Genomic DNA, 19,731 nt, shown 5'->3' on the forward strand with positions numbered 1-19,731 from the left:
CAAGGTCATGAGCCACTTTCTTTATAACTGAGTTGCTATAAAGCCTAATGCCAATGGGGACAAAATTACTGTCAAGTTTAACCACAAAAATCTTAAATATGTTATTCAACTCCATCAAGTGCCATTTCTGCCCATCACAATTTTCCAGACCCCCAAGATGACTTTTTTTTTTTGTTTGTTTTTTTTGTCCAAACAACAGTCTAAAACCCAAAGATATTTCATGTACAGTTAGTTAGTTAATCGCTTGGTGGCTCTCCTTTAAAATCTAAATCAATACCTTTATTGTTTATGTCCTGCAAAGCTACACTGTGCCCACCAGGGGGCAGTTTCATTGATAGTGGAAATAAAGAGAAGAAGGATATGCAGCAAACAGTAAGCAAGGACAGAACCAAAGATTCATTTTCAACCCACCTTATTTTATTAAGCAAAGTATCAGAATGGTTTGCAATTAGTCGTTTAACAAGTAACAAAGATAACTTAGGGAATGTAATAAACAGTACAGCAATACTGTCTGAGAATAACTGCATCAAAACCAGAGTGAGGAATAATAATTATAATAATAATAATAAGGATAGGGAATGTGACTGATTAAATGTTAAAAATGTGTGTGTGTGTGTGTGTGTGTGTGTGTGTGTGTGTGTGTGTGCCAGTAGACTCTGTATGCCAGTGGAAGTGCCAGGAGCTGAACAGTAGTGGATATGACAGTGTTGAGAATAATCAGACATAATGAAGTAAAGCAAATTTTTACTGGGACTATTTCATGTGCTCAAAATGTGGTAGCTACAGTACAGCAATTAAAAAAAACAAAACAAAACAAAAAAACATGTTATCTGTAGTTACATCACAAATAAGATGACTTAAAGCCATCAAATCAAAAATATACACATATGTTATTAGCCCTCACAAATGAGTGAGTCTCTAATCAGGGTAGGAATTTAACCAAAAACTACACTGGCTTCAAATATGTGTAAATACCCAACATACTGTACGTCACGAGGGACAGAAAAATGCATTGCACATGAGTTAATCAGGAAGGAAAACTTTGACTGAAACTGAAAAAGGCAAAACTAAAAAATATACAACAAACCCTGTTTTTTCTCTACAGTGGAGGCGCTTCAGAATTGAAATGGGAAATCAACTTCTTTCTAAATTGTTTAATTGGACATAGTTTCACTTGTTCTCTTTGAAAAATAACATTCACGAGCATATAGAGTAAATTTATCTCTAATGTAAATATCTGTAAGTAACATATAAAAAAATAAAGATGGAAAATAAATCAGAGTTTTGCTCTCTCAGGGGAGAGTCCCCCCCCCCCGCTACTGATAACAACTCAGCATATTAACAAAAAAATCCACTGTACATATCAGACTCTAAAAGACATATACTGTCACCTCTCGTTAATGATTTACATCCAAAAATAAAATAAAATCTTCAGTCAGTTTTTTTTTTTTTTCTCTTTTTAAAGTGATCAGTAAAAACGTCAGAGGCTGGTGTGTCCTGCAACGTTACGATGCAGCGCGACAGTCAGAAGGTCAGTACTTCACACATCAATAACAACAAAACCAGGTTCCTAACAAAGCTAGGACAACTGCTCGTCTTTACCACAGTGTCAGTGACTACACCTCTTTTTTTTATTTATTTTTTTTTTATACAGTGTCTCTCCATTTCCTTATTGTTCAGTTACAGCAGCATGGACTCCTGCATGGCGAACGCCTCCTGTGCGTGCCTGTAGTGTGGTCCTCCAAACAGCTGGGGGAGCTGTTGCCTTATGACGGGCTGCTGCTCCTGGAACTGTGTCCTGTAATGGAGCAGGCCGTCCGGGGCGGCGGGAAAAGTGAACTCCTGAACCGGAGACATTTGGGCTTTCTGGAAGCTGGGGGAGCGGGGCATCCCACCCGGAGACTGAGGGGGCAGCTCATCCTCCGACGCCCACACCGACCCCTCTACGGCCCGCCGAGGCCCTCCCTCCGGCAGGTAGTGCGGGTTCGCCTCGCCTCGCCGATGCCCCTCAAACCTGTAGTCCACCGGGGTGTAGACCTGTGTGGTGGAGGTGAGCTGTTGCAGGTAGATGGGGATGGAGCTCCCCTGGGTTTCCAGCTGCATCGAATGCTCCTGGGGAGGCCTGAAGCTGCGGGGGTTGTGGGTGGAGCCGGGTGGCGGCTGTCTGCGGTACGTGGCGAAGGAGTTGTTCATGAGAGCCTTCTCCGGGGAGAGGCTGTTGGGCTGCCGCTGGGTGGTGGCGTACATTTGTTCCCCGTACGCCACGCTGGAGGAGGGTGGGGGGAATCTGGAGGATGGTGCATAGAGTCTGTCCTCTCCTCTGTGGTCCAGGTTCACGCTGTAGGCTGGATGGAAGATGGGCACCTCGGTCGTAGCTCTGCCGGGGGATGGCTGCCTGGGGGAGGTGTGGTACTGGCTCTGGCTGCCCGGGTAGCCGGACTGGATCCCTGCTGGACTGTTGTGGGAAAATGGAGGAAGCGGGTGTTTGGGCATCCTGGCCCCTGATGCGACGGAGACAACACTTCCTGCCAGGCTGGGTCCACGGCCAGGGCTGCCCTGATGGATGGATGACATACTGAAGGGCGTCTCACTGCGAGGGGTCCTCATTCTGGACGGAGGTCTCTCGAGCTCCAAGATCTCGAAATCCTGCTCCGGCACCCCCGGTACATTGTCATACTGGGAGGCGTTGGAGCCGCGGTCGGCGCCGGGGATGAAGCCCTTGGAGCGAGGTCGGCGATGGGGGAGAGCGGGGTCGTCCGGGCTGGAGGGGGCTGGTGACGCCCCCCTGCTCAGCTGGAAATCTCGGGCCGCCGCCGCTTTGGCGGCTTCCAGCTTGGTCTCGGAGGGTTTGAACCAGCGGGGGGTGATGTCTCTGTGAGAGCTGGAGGCCGCGTTGGAGTTGTGGTTGGCGGTGGCGTGGCTCTGCGGCTTCCTTCTATCCACTGTGGTGAGCTGTGATGTGGGGGTGAGCGCTGAGGGCGGTGTCGCCCCCCTTTCAGGTGTGGTGGAAGTGGACTGCTTCTCACTGGGGATCTCGCCTGATCCCCTGGAACGGGCGTCCCTCTTGTCAGCCTTGTGGTGGCGGAATGGTTTATCTAGCGAGTCTCGGCGTGACCGGCTGGGGGGCCTACTCTCCCGCTGGCGGTCTTGTGCAGGACTCGGGTCCCTGGGAGGTTCGGCCGGCTCGGCGTGGCTCTCGCCGTTGCCCACGTGGTTCACCACCGCCGCTCCCGGCTCAGGAGGAAGCTGACCGAGGGGCTTCTTGGGAAACTCGTCCTCTTTACCTGCAGGACGAAAACAACGGGAAACACGTTAGAAAAATCATTAGGGAAACAAAAGCGAACGGTGATGGTTGGACACACTGTGGCGCTGATTCACATCAGATGAGGAGTCACGACAGGGACATGGATTCATGCAACACCACTGCCATAGAGAGGTAAAAATAAAGGAGAATTACACTCATGACGACACGTAATCACATCTCCACAGGCACAGAGCAAAGGACAGAAAAAAATAGTGCTTCATATTAATTCCCAGCTCGCTGGAGGGGCTCAATTAGCAAGTGACAGTCAAGTGAGTGGTTCCTGAAATTGAGTCTGACTCCATTTCATTAAGCTGCACTTAGCTGCAGCAGTCGCCCCGGACTCGAAAGGTCATACAGAAATACTTCCTGATTAATGGCATTTGTAAAAAAAAAAAGAAGCTACTGAGACTTGTAAAACCACAGAAATATATCTTCACTAATCAGCTTGCACCAAAGTTACAACCAGAACACGTTACGAGTTCCAGGTTAATACCTGAACGAAAGAAATGAAAAGTACAGTCGACAGTGAGCAGACACAGTGATGGTGATGCCGGATGTGTCGGGGACTGTAAGGGAAAGTGTGATCACCAGAGTCGTGGGTCGGGACGCAGCAGCTGGAGGAAGAGGAAGTGCTGTGGGAGTGATCCAGGAAATGAACGGTATCATTGGCTCTGAATCCACCAACTAAAGCGTCTGTCCATGACGGGTTTCTCCTCTGACCTCGACCTTGTTTCTCCTCTTTAAAATGCAGCGGGAGGGGGGGGGGGGGGGGGGGGGGGGGGGGGGGGATTACCTGAGCTACGTCTTCTTCCTCATGAGAGTTGATCTGAATCGAGTCGAGTCGGTTCGTGTTTTCTCTCTAGAACTAAATTAATACCGTTTTTTGGCTTCTGGTTGCCCTGGAGTAAACTTCATCACAGCTCCTGCACTTCTACTTCTCTTCCTCTGAATCTTGCTGATGTTTTACTGAGATATGCTGTAAGTCTTTTTTGGCTCAAATGGCAGATAAAACTAATTTTCATCATCCCTCCAAAACAGAGATACTAATATTGTTACTGTTAACATTATTTTAAAGTCAAGGTGATTTTAAAATCACACTAATACAGGTGTAAGGGTGAAGTCTGGCAGCTTCAGGTGAACTTCCTGCAATGTTTATAAGCATTATATGAGATGAACAGATTTTATTTTGTCCTCCATCCTCCTCACCTCATGACTTTTGTATTTCAGGTGTTTTTACTTCACACAGCTGGAAAGAGGAAGTTGTTTCAGTTTAGTGAAGTCTTTAAAAACCTAACGTTGCCTTAAGGAGCTGCGTCTTCACCGTGACAGTATAAATGCTGCTGTACAGGGTTTTTTTTCCCCCCTCACATACAAAGGTCTGAGGGTGATAAAATTGAAGTGATGTTTTTGGATTTTAAAAGGTCATAACATCACGTAACAGATGTAATTCTTCCTCTTGTGTTGAGGCAAACAGGCCACCATCAGTTCGCAGGAGAAGAACAGGTTGGTTTGAAAAGAATCTCTAATTTGTTTCGCTCATGTTGTACTTCTGAGTTTTGGACAGAGTGCAGAGCCTTTCCTTATCTTTGTGTCCTGAAGGGACAAACTGATTGTATTTACTGATACGAAATATCAGGACAAATGATCAGCTTTTAAAGTTAACCCTAACCATGTGGGTCTAAATTGAGTTTTTACTCACCGACTCCTCTTTGCTCTAACCTACTAACTCGGTTAAGGGTCGGTGATGTCATTTCTCACAGTTCAACCGGTTCAGATACAAAAATGCAGATTAAAAAAAAGCAGCAGAAACTGTGGCTGCAGATGGTTGTTAAAAGGGAAGTTTAACAAAAGCCTCCAGTGTTGGGAAAGTGGCTCATTATCTTGTCAGCGGGTAGAAGAACGAACAGACAGCTACTGTTAAAACTGTGTGGGCTCCGGGGGGAAAGCAAAAAAAAAAAAAAAAAAAATCTAAAGTTAAAAGTGGTTTGTTGACGTGACTGACGACTGACGGACTAATGAGTAAATACAGGAGGAAGACGAGGCTTAGGAACCTGAAAAACAGTGTCGAGGACAGGTGTAGAGCCGTTATTCTTACATATTAACCCGTCTTCAAAGTCTTACATGAGCTGCAAGTTGCAGAAAAGTCAAGTTAATTATCTTATTTATTTATAAAAAAATAATATTAATAATCTGCAGGATTAAATAGTCGAATATATCAGCTGTTTAAAAACAAAACATTACATTTGTTTTCAAACTGGGAATTTAAAACCAGCATCTTGCAGTACCTTCAAGTGGCCACCAGAGGGCGCATCGTGTCACCTGAAAGACCTCTACAGACAGAGGCTCAGTTTCTACAGTAGGAATCAAAACATGAGAGAAGAGGGGGGGAAAAACTCAAGGTAGAAAAAGAAGAGGAGAACCAGCCACTGCAGGACTCCACGTCAACACTGAAGCAATGCAGCTGAGCTCAGTGAAAGAATATTATGTGGTGGTGGTGGTGGTGGGGGGACGGGGGGTATAAAAACAGCTGGAGGACCAGTTTGTGAAGGAAAAACCCGAGTGCTGTTGGACAGACAGGAGACAGACAGGACGGACGGACGGACGGACGGACGGAGGGACAGATGGACAGAGACATGTAGAGAGGGAAGACCAGTCAGGATAGCCCACCGGTTACTGTTGTAGGAGGGAATGTGGCCCCCACTCACGGCCACACTTTTGTTGTTGTTGGCTAACATTGTTTGAAAGAAGAGGGAGAGAAGGCAGATTAATGAGAAGACAGAGCAAGATTAGAAAACACAGCTACAAGCTAAAGGACAGCAGGAGGCCGCGTCAGCTGATACATGTGCTGACACATCTGGACAGGTGTGTCTCATTATTTTTTTTACAGGCTACAACAGGGGGTTTGTTTTTTTATTGTATGTACACATGCACTGTTATGTCAAAGCAATGATACCTGAGGAGGCGTTTGTTTTTAGTATTTTTTAAATTTGGACTTATTTGTTTATCAATCACTCAATGTTTTCTACAAGATTTTAAGATTATTCCTTATTTTTTGATTATTAAAACCAACTGTTGAGTTTATAAAAAGCCCAAAAAGCTCATGGTGACAGTCAAATCCCCCAAAATATTCAGTTTACAATAACAAAATAAACATACTCATGCCTCATACCTGTGTATGTTGTATTAGCTGAGGTAAAGGGCCGTTATTACTTTAGATAGATATTTGTATTTGATGAAAAGCCAAAAGCAGCAGAGCAGTATCTTGATTCTCTCCTGCAGCCTCATCACCCCTCATCCGCAAAATCACAACTCATCGTGTCGCTCGTGGTGTTTGCGGCCTGTGACCGTGCGCGTCGCGCCGTGGCAGTACCTGGTGCAGGCAGCTCCAGCTTCGCCCTCCTCAGCTCCGTCATGGACGCCTGTAGCTGCTCGATCGCAAAGTCGTCCTCGAAGTAGAAATCTTTGGACAAAGTCGCCTGCAGGAACTCCACCAGCTCCTCCATGGACAGCTTCAGCAGGTGCTCTGCAAACACACACAAACACACGCACACACACATTAAGATCTGTTCTGTGTGTGAGAGGAGAGCAGCAGCTGGTATCAGGGGGTGGAGTCAACAGTCTTACTCTTGTGCAGTTTGAGGATGGTGTAGGACATGGCAGGCAGCACTCGTTCTCCCTCCAAGATGTAGATGTCCCAGATCCTGAGGGTGAGGGTGAAGGGCGTCTGGACACAAACAGAAGAGACATTGTTGTGATTGTTGTCGCCCGAACACTTCTGTAGAGTCACGTTTATTATAAAGTATAAGACTGGATCACATATCAATGACAAAAACAACAATCATGTGTTGTTCCATCCCAACACTGTCTGTGCCTCTCCTCCCCAAACACTGGCGCCTACTGAGGCATAAATCTTTAATAACAATAAAAAAATAAAAAGGTCCAGTGATTTCCTTTAACAGCTGTGATTTAAACAATTTACCCAAACAGGAGGAACTAGAGCGTTTATCGTCTGAGGAGCCTAAGGAGGTTATTTTTCCTGGTATTTGATGACAATGAGAAACATATAGAATCATCTTTACTTCAACAGTCTGATGTGATCACAAATCATTTCCTTTAGATTTGAAGTTTGTTTTCTTCCTGTTTGTGTTTTTAAGAGAGACAATGATTCCAGTGTGATGCGGAGGGCGTTGCTTCAGTTTCAGTTCAAGTGTTAATATCCTACAATTAGCTGAAAACATGCTACAAGTAGTCAAACAAAGACAATACTCACTCTGTCCAGGAAGCACTGGAAGAACCACTTCATGGTGTAGAGACTGGTGAACACCTCCTGGTTGTCCTGCAGCAGAACAAACCAACGCAACAGAAACATCTATTCCAGTGCGTTTGAACAGTGACAAAAGCAGCAACGTCTACATCTATTCACCACAGTATCTGCTGTGTGTCATCGAGATCATTTATGTCGCTTAAAAATAAGTTTCCAGTTTGTTTTCTGTCCAGGAAACACAAATATTTTTGTTGTAATTGAATGTCAACAGTTTAATTTAGTCCTGTGTTATTTATAGCTGTGTATGTTCCATGGTTCAGCTCGTGTCGTGTCGTGTCGTGTGTCTCACCAGGTGTTGTTTCAGTTTGGGCATCATCTTCTTGAGGATACGGTCGTGGTGCTCCTGGAAACGCATCAGCTTCGGGAAGCCGGGGACAAAAAACCCTACAGGTGAGGACGGAGGGGACAGGTGAGGACGGAGGGGACACACTGGGTGAACTGGACAGACTCAGATCTAAACTTTCAGCTGTCTCTTGTTCTGCTCGTCCTGCGGCTACATACAGTGTTTGGCCGACAGCATCAACAGAGATGTTAATATGTTCCAGCTGAGCTTCATGGCGGCGGCGGCGGCAGCAGCTGAAACTGCCCCACGGCCAAACTCATCCTTAGATGGTTGTGTATGTTCAGGGCTTTCAGGCCCAGTCTGTGATAATCCCTTCAAACATGTGTGTATATAAATGTGTCTGTATGTTTACAGTCTACAGATCTGTAGTGATCGTGGGTGTTTACGGCGGTTGTGGCGTTAGCTGTTAGCTGCAGCTTTGCATTTCAAACGTAGTGATAAGTTGTTTTACAATCACATCAAAGCAGTTCAGCAGCTCACTTTGATCATATCAACGACCTCATCAGGTTTCCATACATCGCTGCTCTGCACCACACCCTCTCTGTCTATCTGTGCCTCCCAATTGTTTATCTTATTCTCTGTCCAATCACAGTTTGTTTTGTCAACTGCTGTTTCTGAGGTGAAGAATGAATCGTGTCTGTTGAGACAAAGTGAGGAGCAAATGAAATGTATATGAATTTAAAGCCAACTGTCAGTAAATATATAAGGAGTAAATATAGGTGTTAAAGTGCTTTTGTGAATTTCAGACACGTTAAAATGTGTGATGAGAGGAAAGAGTGGGACGCTTCCAGCAGATACATCCAGTGGACAGCGGGGTTGTTTAAGTAGAATAAGTGTATTAGATAATTAGTGTGTGTGTGTGTGTGTGTGTGTGTGTGTGTGTGTGTGTGTGCGTGTTACCGTGCATGGCGTGTTTCTGCCCAGACAGCAGTTTGACCAGAGCCCAGAAGGCGTCTTCTTCGTTCATGTAGATCAGCAGCAGAGCTGTGATCTGACTCATGCCCTGGCAGTAGCCCACCTCCTGCAAATGCACACACACACACACACACACACACACACACACACACACACACACACACACACCTATCAGTCGGGGGAGCAACAGTATGTTCTTACTGCACACACGGCGGCCATTTTCCTGACGTCGCGCTCAGGATGGGAAGTTCAAGGTGAGACTAGTATTATCTTATATTATATTATATTACCTCTGAGTTCTGCATTTAGTTGGAAGTATTAAAATTTGTGTCCTTACAGATCAATCTGCCGCTTCCAAAAGTTAAAGCAACAGCTTGGAAATAAAATCCGTCAAAGACACAGAAACAAAGAATAAAATGGGACAGACATCCAGAAGCACAGCGCTGCTACAGAGCGAGCGACTCACCGTGTTGTACATGGAGTAGGCCGTGAGGACGTGGAAGAGAGCCTGCTGCCTGAGAACAACAAACACAAACCGCAATTAACACAAAACCCACAGAACAGAGGCGAGATCGTCACTCACAGTTTCGGTTCTGTGTTTCCAAAAACCTTGGACTGATTCTACTTCCAGTTTAAGCCGAGGAGCTGCACGTCAGCGGCTCAGGTGCGTGAAACAAATGAAAGTGATGCACAAGATCTTAATGTGAGAATCAAAGTGCGATCATCATAACATATTACAGTGGTATTAAAATAGTTGTAGCTCTTGTACGACACTTCAAGAGAGTCGTCGCTGATTCTCTGCGGCCTAAAATCATACGTCTAAAACGCAGAAAGAGGACGTGAGACGTCTCACTTCCTCACTGGGAAAGCTTCAGATACCTGAGAGTTTTACAACCTTCTTCTGGTTATTTATACTTTTAATCTGCAGTTAAATAAACCATGAAAAACATCTTGCTCTAGGCTGACAGTACACAGTTACACAAAGTGTGAAAATACATTTAAAGGCATTATGGCCTTTATTTCTGTTGCTAAGTGCTGACTCTGTGGTGTTTCCGCTCTGCAGCAGAGATGTAATGTGATTTTTCTCGTTTTTCTTTGCTTCTTCATCCTTGTAGAGAAAATTATGTGGTGAATAAAAAAAAAAAAAAAAAAAGTGATGCGTATATTTTTCTTAGAATAAATAGAAGAAGAACTGAGTCGTCCTGACGTCGTGTCAGTGAGACAAATCCTGCCCGGCAACACGATCTCTGAGCTGAAATCTGAAGGTCATGTTCGTGCTCACCACTGATGACCTCGGTTTATTCCTCATAAACATAAAACTGCACTGATAATACAAACGTTTTACATTTGAACTAATATTAACTTTATTGACTTTATATCCTAAAGTCACTGTAAATGTTGTGACCAAGTTTAAACTGTTTAACGCCACAAAGCTGTTTCTGCTGAGCATCATTATCGCCTCTGACTTTAAATCAGCCGCAGTGTTTGTTGACTGTAGTGACGGGGAAACCTACTTCACATCGTAGCGATGCATGAACATGATGTGGTCCCTGTAGGTTCGGTTCACATCCAAGTCGATCTGTCGAATGTCAGGGGAGAGTCCTCTGGCTCGGGCTTTTAATTTCTGTAGACGACCAAAAAAACAAACAAAAAACAAACAAAGACTGAAGGCAGAGGTCAGAGGTCAGCGACAGAGGAGACTCCAAAAAGAAAAAACAGCGAGTTTCATACTTTTGTCAGACGTTCACATCAGAGTTTAAACATTTTCTTTAAAACTAATTTGTGTCTGTCAATTAAAGACTGAATGAAAATGTAAAATTTAATTTAATTGAATATTTCTAATGAAATGTAACATTGTAGAAACCAAACCTTTTTCTTTTTCAAAAATCATTTGTATTTTCATGAACTCTGCATGTTCCCTTCATGTTCGTCTGATGTTAATTTGCTTTAAAAAGTTTAAAAAGGTCTGTACTTGAACAGTTTTGTCATTTATTCAATGTTTTATTTGACACTTTTGGCTTCAACCAGATGGAATTAACTTTCACACTTATTAGCGCCGCAGTTTCCCTGCTCATCAAAACACAACTTCTCTCTTTAACGGTTTATATTCCGCACTCTGTTTGCTTGTAACTCATAATTACGGCACTTCCAGGCGGCGCTGTATTGATCCTGCCAGCTTAAACTTTTCTAATGAGATCCAAAGTCTGTCTCGCTGCTGAACAGAAAAAGTTCTTCACAGCGTGCAGCCTCACACAAACACAATTAAGCCTCCAAACCCACAACAGAATTGAAGCTCAGTAAAATCAAATAAAAGCCAAGCCTCGCTTATGAATCTTTATGAGGCTTGCGCGGTAATGAAGGCCGCTGTGCCGGAGAGAGTTTATAAAGTGGTGTCGGAGAGCAGGACTGTAAAGCGCCGGCAGGCAGAGAGTGTGGAGAGTGTCTCGTACCTCGTAGAAGTCTTTCTTCTCCTCCTTTATTTTGGGAACGTCGAGCAGCAGACACCACACCTCCCCTCGGAGCTGCAGGGGAATTCCCTTATAGATCCTCCGGACCAGCTGGAAGGAAGCAAACGGCGGGAAGTCATTGTTAGAAAGGTTTTCAAAGAGCAGCAGCTTCCACCTTCACATCAAAGTCGAGGTTTTCATCCAGGGTTTAGTCCGACAGAACATCAGGCCTTTAATTAAATATCAGGCTTCAGGTTACATCCCTGTTTATCCAGAGTTACATAAAATATGAACCATTCATGTGTGAAATTTTGTTGTAATTTCTGTGTGAAGTCTTGAGTAATGGCTAAAAAGTGGTTTCTGAGGTCAATGTGACCTCGACCTTTGACCTTTGACCACCAAAATCTAATCAGTTCATCCTTGAGTCCTGGTGAAAAAACAATATGCCTCCGGCTCTGACTGTCGGCGGCAGGAAGGAATAAAAAATGGCCAGTGTTCGATGGAAATCGAATCTCTGTAGGTTGACCAAACAAATCATCTGAAGGTGCCATCTTGGATTCTGGAGGTGGCGATGGTGTCCAGTCTGCCCTGAAGAAGCAGCTGCTCAGAGGACGTTTTATAACCTCTTGTATGGCTGAAGCTCTCGCCAAAACTGGTGAGTAAACAAGCTGTTAATGCTAACGTTAGCTATGTAGCAATAGCAAAACTTACAAACGGTTGCAGCTCTGATGTGGACAAGATTTTGTCCAGCAGATGCTACGTAGGAAGATTTCTGTTGATGTTTTTAAATCTGTCTTTCTGGAGCTTTTTGTTACTCAAGGGCAAAACAAACTTAATTACTTACTTGCTTACTTTACTACGTACTTCTACAAGTCATGTTAAGTTTGAGCTGCCCTCACCCTGTCGAAGGTGTCAGAGATACAAACAGCGGATGCGTTAATGTACTCGGCGCTCTCCCGGAGCGGAAAAAAAGCAAAGGGCTTTGGAAGGTGAACCACGACCATCTGGCTGGACGAGCTCCAGGAGAGATTGTGGGCAGAGAGAGAGAGAGAGAGACAGAGAGAGAGAGAATGAGAGAGACTGCTATGCAAGCAGAACAGTCTGGAGTAATTCAGCAATTCACAAAGAGACGGAGAATCGGTCGGACTCCGGCTGAGGAAGATTAAGTCTTCAAACCCAAACTGCAGGAACAGCAAAGCTAATCGCGGCGGTGAATTCTCTGTCTGCAGCCATTAAAACGCATCCAGCCGGAACAGTCCTACAGCAGATATGGGGGGTGCTGTGGTTGTAAATGTGTGGTGTTGTACAGGTTTGAAAAGGAAAAGTCCTCCTGTAATTATCCACCCCCCCCCCCCCACTTCAGGAGGCCTCGGTTTCTGGTCTAAGAGTAAAAGTTGTGCAGATCTCCAATGAACAAGAAAAGTATGGAGCCGCAGATGGCTGAAGGACACAGACAAGACAGTCCGATCCGTTCCGGGAGCCAGATCGCTAATTGTTCAGCCAATCAATCAGGAGTTATGACCCCCCCCCCCCGTCAATCTTCCATTTCCAACAACGAAACGGCCCCCATTCAAAACCGAAAACTGCCTGGATTAACACTCGCACAAAAACAACAACGTTGAGCGTCTTTTAAAGCTGGGTGATTTAATAAGGATCCAATCAGCTTCAACTAACCACCGATAATCAATACGACCAAAGATACCAACTCTTCACTGATCAATACATGATAAATAATCATAAACAAACATTAAATGGAGCTGATTTCATGACCCTCGATGGAAGACTTAGTTTTGCTACAAGTAGAACTGTTTGATCTAGAGCTGCAACGAGTTGATTTATTGCTAAGTTGATCAACACAATGTTAATCATCAGCTGTTCCAATAATCAAATAATTGGCTTGTTAAGGAATTATAAGATAAAATGTCAAATTTTTGCTTCAGGATGTGAGAAATTTTAACTTTTCTTTCTTGTGCATTAGTGGACTCAACGTTTTTAGGTTTTGAATCGAACAGAAAAAACAAGCAGTGGGAGTCAGAGGTTCACATCTATGTCACAAATCAGCTCGTCTGCATGTCAGTGTGTGTGAGTGTGTGTGAGTGTGTGTGTGTGTGTGTGTGTGTGTGTGTGTGTGTGTGTGTGTGTGTGTGTGTGTGTGTGTCCAAAGCCCACACTCCATCAGCCTCCCACCACCACGCTTGGGACTCACTAGTTTCTGGTGCAACAGCCTTGTAATTAGACTCTGATGAGCGAGTCAATGAGAGCATCTGTTAGGCTAATCATCCTTTGAGTGTGTGTGTGTGTGTGTGTGTGTGTGTGTGTGTGTATTTAAACATGTCTGTGTCAACATTTACATTTCAGTGAATCTGTGCAGTTTCAGTCTTTCTTTGCATTCACTGTTTACACACGACGCTCATTATTTTTCCTGATTTTTAACTGATTTTATTAAACGAACAGATTCGTTTAAACTGGTTTCCACCTGATTATCCGCATGTATCCAAAACACGTTGTTACCTGCCGTAACAATAAAGTTTGCATTCAAAAATTTGCCTCTAGCACCGTTTAGAACACAACATATACCTGTACATCAATATATATATATATTGATATTAAATGAAAATTTCTAAATCAGACTAAATTTTGTTAAATGGAGTCGAAAGTTTGTTAATTTGAGAAATTTAAAGTTTTTGAAAACAGACATAAATAGACACGTCTCATTGAAAAGTGCTTGAATTCATATATTATGTGCAGCTTTTCTGGATGATTTTTTTTTTTTTTTTGAGATTTTGAATTTTTAAAGACCACAGTCTGTCGTCATGGTAACACAACACAACACAAGCGTTCACACAATCAAGCCTCTCTCTCTCTCTCTCTCTTCTTAATTGTTGTCTGTGTGCTTCTATTCTTAGTGTTGTAACTGTAGTTAAACCTGATCCCCGACTCAAACTGCGCCGCGTCAGGTCCTTCACTTTGAGGGAACTTAACCTGGAAAGTCTTTGGTTATTGAACTTTCTTTTGAACTTTTTCTTTTTTTTTAATGCTCACTTTAAATCCTGGCACATTCATCTAGAGCTGCAAAGACCGACGTTAAACGTGTCCACAAACAAACACTATTCACAAACAGCAGCAGCTTGGAAGTAGTTACTGCATCACCGGGCTTCCACTTTTTTTTTAACTGTGAACTGAGGCACAGCTTCACTGACTGGGGGTGGGGGGTGCAGGGGGGGGTGGGGGGTGCAGGGGGGGTCACTTCAAAGATGCTACAGCCTCTTCAACATCATGTCACAGCTCTGAGCCTTAAGATGGTGCAGTGGTATTACAGTTCTGCTAAAAACGCTACGACCTCGAGCCAGACTTGTCATGTGTGGTGCGACGAGGGGGGGGTGGGGTGATAAATAAATAAATAAATAAAAAAGCTTATGACTTCTTTACATCTGCTCGGCTCTCTAGTACTTTCCTACTGCGGGCTAAATGTTCTCAGCAGCTGGCAAGTGAGGAAACAAAATAAGAGACACATCAAGCGTGACCTGTTTCCTCGCCGAGCTGAAAGCACGGCGCTGACTGACAAAGACGAAAAAGAAATAGAAAATCCCCCAAGCTTTAAAGAAGAAAGACACAGATGAAGAGGGAGGAGGAGGAGGAGGAAGAGATGGAGAGTGATGTGATGGAGGAGGAAGAGGAGGAGGGGGAGGAGGGGGTAAACACTCCTCTGTGTCCTTGGATGTTACTCGCCGTAAACATTTCTTTTGAAACAAAGAGCAGGCGAGTCTGACTGTGCTCTTAGTGCCAGCCGTGAGTGTATTTCACATTTCAAAGCCCCAGTGCGCGCACACGCACGCGCACACGCACACACACACACACACACACACACACACACACACACACACACACACACACACACACACACACACAAGATCCTTTCTGAAACCACACATACAAATGAAGGACACGGTGAAACGCCTCCAGGCAACACCACAACCCAACCTGGACCTAAAAGAGGCGCTAATGACGGCAGCGATAACTGATACCTGCCTGCCTCTAATTGTCCTTGTTGGAGGCAGAGAGAGTGAGAGAGAGAGGGAGAGAGAGAGAGAGAGAGAGAGAGGGGAGAGAGAGAGAGAGAGAGAGAGGAGAGAGTAATGAATAATGAAAGTAAGTAATGAAGTAGTAATGAAAATAACTTGTGAAATAAAGTGGCGTATGACTCTCTGTATTCTCTCCAGAGTATTCAGTCATCAAAACGGACAAAATGAAGTGTTTGTTGTTTGAGTCTCAGCAAAATGAGACTATTTTTATCCTCGTGTCCAGAGAGAGAGATTAACAGTGAAGGACAGATGGAGGCGAGTGTGACGGCGGTAAAACAGGAGGATGAGATGAGATGTGGTGACAAACAGAGAAATGAAGACGATCACCTTCTCACTGTTCTTGTACTTGTCCCAGCTCTTCATCATCTTCAGCCATTTGGTGGTCCGCTCCACCTCCGTGTGTTTTTGCTGCGCGGAAAGCAGAAGTGACACATTAATAAACTTCCTCTGTGTCGAGTCTGTCCGACGGGAAATCGCTGTCAAGAGCGACGTGACGGATAAAGAGGAACGACTTCTGATCAAAAGTCGTTTGAAGCTGCTGAGAAGCTCTGATTAAACTTTCTTCACACTTTGGTCACAGAAACTAAAGTGTGTCATCTACAGACAAAAGTCTGGTGGGATGTCGTTTTATTTTCTAATTTAAACATTTTCACAAACTTAATAAAGAAGCTTTATGTTCATGATAAAAGACTGAATGAATTAAAACAATAGAAACTTAAATAAAACAAAGTAATATCAATGATATTCTCAGCAGTTTTGGGAAACTACGTTTTCAAACATCCACTCAAATGTCAGATTCATGTAACGGTGAATAAGAATAACCACAGTGAATCTAATTTATTTTTAATCTAGTTACTATTTCATCTAATCTAATCTAATCTGATGACAGTTTTACAGATGCAGGGGAAAAGTAAATTTATTTTTTTTGCCAGAATCATTTGTCTAAATTTTTGTTTGTTTATTTTTTTTAATCTATGAAAACAAGCTGTGAGAATCAAGGTCATGTCAGGGCTTCCTAGAAAACTCCAGAAGAGAATTAATCCTCTTCCGCAGAAAAGCAAACATGAATGTGCAGAAAGGGAATATCAATTTCCTGATTTACACAGTTGTAAAGTTCAGTTCCTGACATTGTTTGGTTTTAAAAAGAGCCGTGATCTTCACAGGCAGATGTTTTATAGTGGTGGAAGATATATCGAACGTACCCGATGTATCGCAGCTTGTTTCCACCTGGGATGTAGTAAACGACTATATTGCGATTCTTGATTATGTTTTTTTGTTAATCAGAATCAGGCTTATTACCAAGTAGGTTTTTCACATATGAGGAATTTGCTTTGGTGTTTTGGTTCATAACAATAAACGTGAAAAAATATAAATATAATACAAATATGTACGATGTGCAATATGAATGGGGGAAGTGTAGCTACAGTATGAAAAACTAAAATATATGTGAGAAAATGAGTCAAATTTAAATTGGTTGTGATTTCCTGTTTTTTTCATGTAAATTTTAAATGGTTCCCATAGAAACCACTAATGAATAAACAGTAAACAAGAATGTGTTAATGGAGATAGATGTTGCAGGGACTAGAATCATCATACTGCTGTGATTTTATGCAAATTGTGCATTTATGAAGGTTTAAAAATATAAAATATCAAGATATATATTGTGTATCGCGATACGGACTAAAAATCTTGTGATATTATTCATAGGATACATTTATAGGATGTTTTTAGATGCGGAAGTGAAAGAGAAGTAAGGTCACTCACCTTCTCCTCCACCGAGTCGTAGGATGGAAGTTCATTCTCACTGAGGAGAGAGAGAGAGAGAGAGAGAGAGAGAGAGCGAGAGAGAGTAAATGAATGAAGAGATAAAAAAAGAGTTGGACTTATCTATAAAGCTCCAGTTTATTGTTACGTCTCTGCTTGTGTCTTTTCTGTCATATATGAATCACAGTTTAGTCAACACTGCCAAGTCTGTCAGCTGGGAAACGTCACTCTGCAGCCAGTCTGACAGTTTTCATGCTCAACACATGGTTCAAAGTCAGATTCCTCCCAGAAAACACTGAGTGATGGAACAACCGACTGATATCCGGGTCAGAGCTCGTCGTCTCCCCCCCCCCCCCCCCCCGACCGTTATCACAAAGAGGGAACATCAAACATGTCAGCAGTCACACAAACAGGAAATAACAGATTAGACACTCCTCAATTTTGGCTCTTGTTTATCTGCGTTTTCAGAGTCTCTGCAGCGGCGGAGCGGCGGGTTTTTCTCCCTCGAGACGGGTTCAATGAATATTCTGGTTTCGTTCTCGTGTTCGTCGGCTCTGAATACTACCTGCCATTTAGCACAGTAAACAATAAACAGAGGACGCACCGGCTTTAACAAGGGCACCTGAAAACCTGCCCTGCATGTTCCACCGCTCTCCTCCACTGCTACACAACAACGTGGCCTAAAATAAAGCTTGGAAAAATAACAGTTGGATTATTGATTTTTAATTTATTTATCTTTGTTTGTACGAGGATGTAAACATGTTTCTTTCTGTGGTAAAGTTCGAACATTTTCACATGGGAGTCTATGGGGAGTCATCTTGCTGCCCCCCCCCCCCCTTCTTCCTCTGCAGAGGTTCAACTGGAGAATCAGACCTGGTTCACAGCAACAAACATGGAGTCCTCCTCCTCCTTCTCGTTCGCCGCCCAGTCACTGACCTTCACCTTAGGACACTTCTGTCCCCTGTCTGAAACAATCATGTAACCCTGAGGTTTATTTTTCCTTCTTCTCCTTCCACCATCCTCTCATCCCTCCCTCTCCCATCTTCCACCGGATCGTACCACTCTATCCCAACACTGATGCCTGTGATTGTGGCTAACCGCTCTGTTTCCTGCCTGCATGTGCCAGCCTATATATATATATAACAGTCCAACACAGCGCTGTTTAAGAGCCTCCTGACCGACCGGCCTTCGGACCAAAGCCACAAACACAGTCGTCTCTCAGCCTCTCATTTTCCCTCCTTTCTTCTTCAGTGTGGCGCTGCTGTTCATGCTGAGCTTTGGAGGTCATTCATTTACTTAATAAGAATAATAACAGGCTGTGATGTTTTTGCTGTGCGTGTTCTTACTGGACGAAGCCGAAGCGGTCGATGACTTTGTACAGGTGGAAGTTGGTGTCCTCCCAGGGCTCCACAGTGGCCTCTTTTCCCTGGAGGGAAACACAGAGAATCACATTAACGCTGAAGTGAATGTCACATAGTTTCAACCATTTTTCATTTATATTTTTCTTATTTGCTACTTCCTGTTACACACACGGCTTGACTTACTCATTTCTTTATTTCTCTGCTTTAATATTTCACATTATGTTTAATGGTTAACTCAACATCTGGTCAGTGATTAGAGCAAAACACATGACTGATGTGACATCTGAAGCTTTAAAGGGCATTTTTCACTATTTTCTGACATTTTATAGAAAAAACGAATAATTAAGAAAATAATCAGCAGATTGATTAATCATGAAAATATTAATTAGTTGTAGCCCTTGTGTAAAACAACTGTTTTTAACACAGCAAAAACAATATAAATAGTATTTAACACCAGACAACTTTCACTTGAACGTCTGTTTAATGCTTTTTTCTTCAATTTTACATTATTTTTAATTTGAATCCAAACATTTTCGGACATTTTATCGACAAATTGATGAATCGGTTAATCTGAAAAATAGCGTAGAGATTCATCCGTATCAATAGAAGTAGTATGTGTGACGGTGGTCGAGCTCTGAAATAAACTGAACCGTTGTTTCTGATTGAGCTCCAAATTACACACCAACCACGTTCCTCAGGGGCAGAGGGTCGAGTTTTGACGGACGGCCACGACTCCGGCGCCCTTGGGAATGTGTGTTGGCGTGAGTGTGCGTTTTTACGAGACACAAGGAAACTCTGTGTATGTGTGTGTGTGTGTGTGTGTGTGTGTGTGTGCGTGTGTGCGTGTGTGTGTGTGAGCAGCGATGACCACCTGTGTCACCGTCTGACTCTGGGCCTCCGAAAAAAGTAGTTAATTCACCATCACGGAGCAAAGAAATAGAAAACCCACAGGTAGAGTGTGTGTGTGTGTGTGTGTGTGTGTGTGTGTGTGTGTGTGTGTGTGTGTGCGTGTGTGTGTCAGGGAGGATTATGTGGAGAAGAGCAAGGGGAGAATATCAAAGAGACAGAGTGTGCGACAAAAAGAAATGGAGGAATAGAGGGCAGGAAGTTGAAAGAGTCAATATAAAGCTCACATCATAAAGTACAAAAATATGTAAATGTCGCGTTTCTCTGGTAGAAAAACCGTCCGAG

At 43.5% G+C, this 19,731-nt stretch overlaps 1 protein-coding gene across 4 annotated transcripts in view; it reads right to left on the reverse strand.

Annotated features, from left to right (window-relative positions):
- Positions 1-395: 395 nt before the first annotated feature.
- usp6nl (USP6 N-terminal like) overlaps positions 396-19,731 on the reverse strand; it is a 69,005-nt gene continuing 49,669 nt past the window's right edge. For all 4 annotated transcript variants that reach the window (XM_056367627.1, XM_056367626.1, XM_056367623.1 and 1 more), the window contains 12 exons: positions 18,526-18,605; positions 17,180-17,219; positions 15,743-15,823; positions 11,337-11,444; positions 10,401-10,510; positions 9,353-9,401; positions 8,872-8,992; positions 7,918-8,012; positions 7,575-7,640; positions 6,929-7,028; positions 6,675-6,827; positions 396-3,284 (listed from right to left, as the gene is read on the reverse strand). In XM_056367627.1, coding sequence (XP_056223602.1) covers positions 1,681-3,284; positions 6,675-6,827; positions 6,929-7,028; positions 7,575-7,640; positions 7,918-8,012; positions 8,872-8,992; positions 9,353-9,401; positions 10,401-10,510; positions 11,337-11,444; positions 15,743-15,823; positions 17,180-17,219; positions 18,526-18,605 — 2,607 coding nt within the window. In that variant the 3' untranslated portion in view covers positions 396-1,680. The remainder of the gene's footprint in view (positions 3,285-6,674; positions 6,828-6,928; positions 7,029-7,574; positions 7,641-7,917; positions 8,013-8,871; positions 8,993-9,352; positions 9,402-10,400; positions 10,511-11,336; positions 11,445-15,742; positions 15,824-17,179; positions 17,220-18,525; positions 18,606-19,731) is intronic.

Source organism: Seriola aureovittata, chromosome 22, assembly GCF_021018895.1.
Source record: "Seriola aureovittata isolate HTS-2021-v1 ecotype China chromosome 22, ASM2101889v1, whole genome shotgun sequence".
Classification (NCBI taxonomy): domain Eukaryota; kingdom Metazoa; phylum Chordata; class Actinopteri; order Carangiformes; family Carangidae; genus Seriola; species Seriola aureovittata.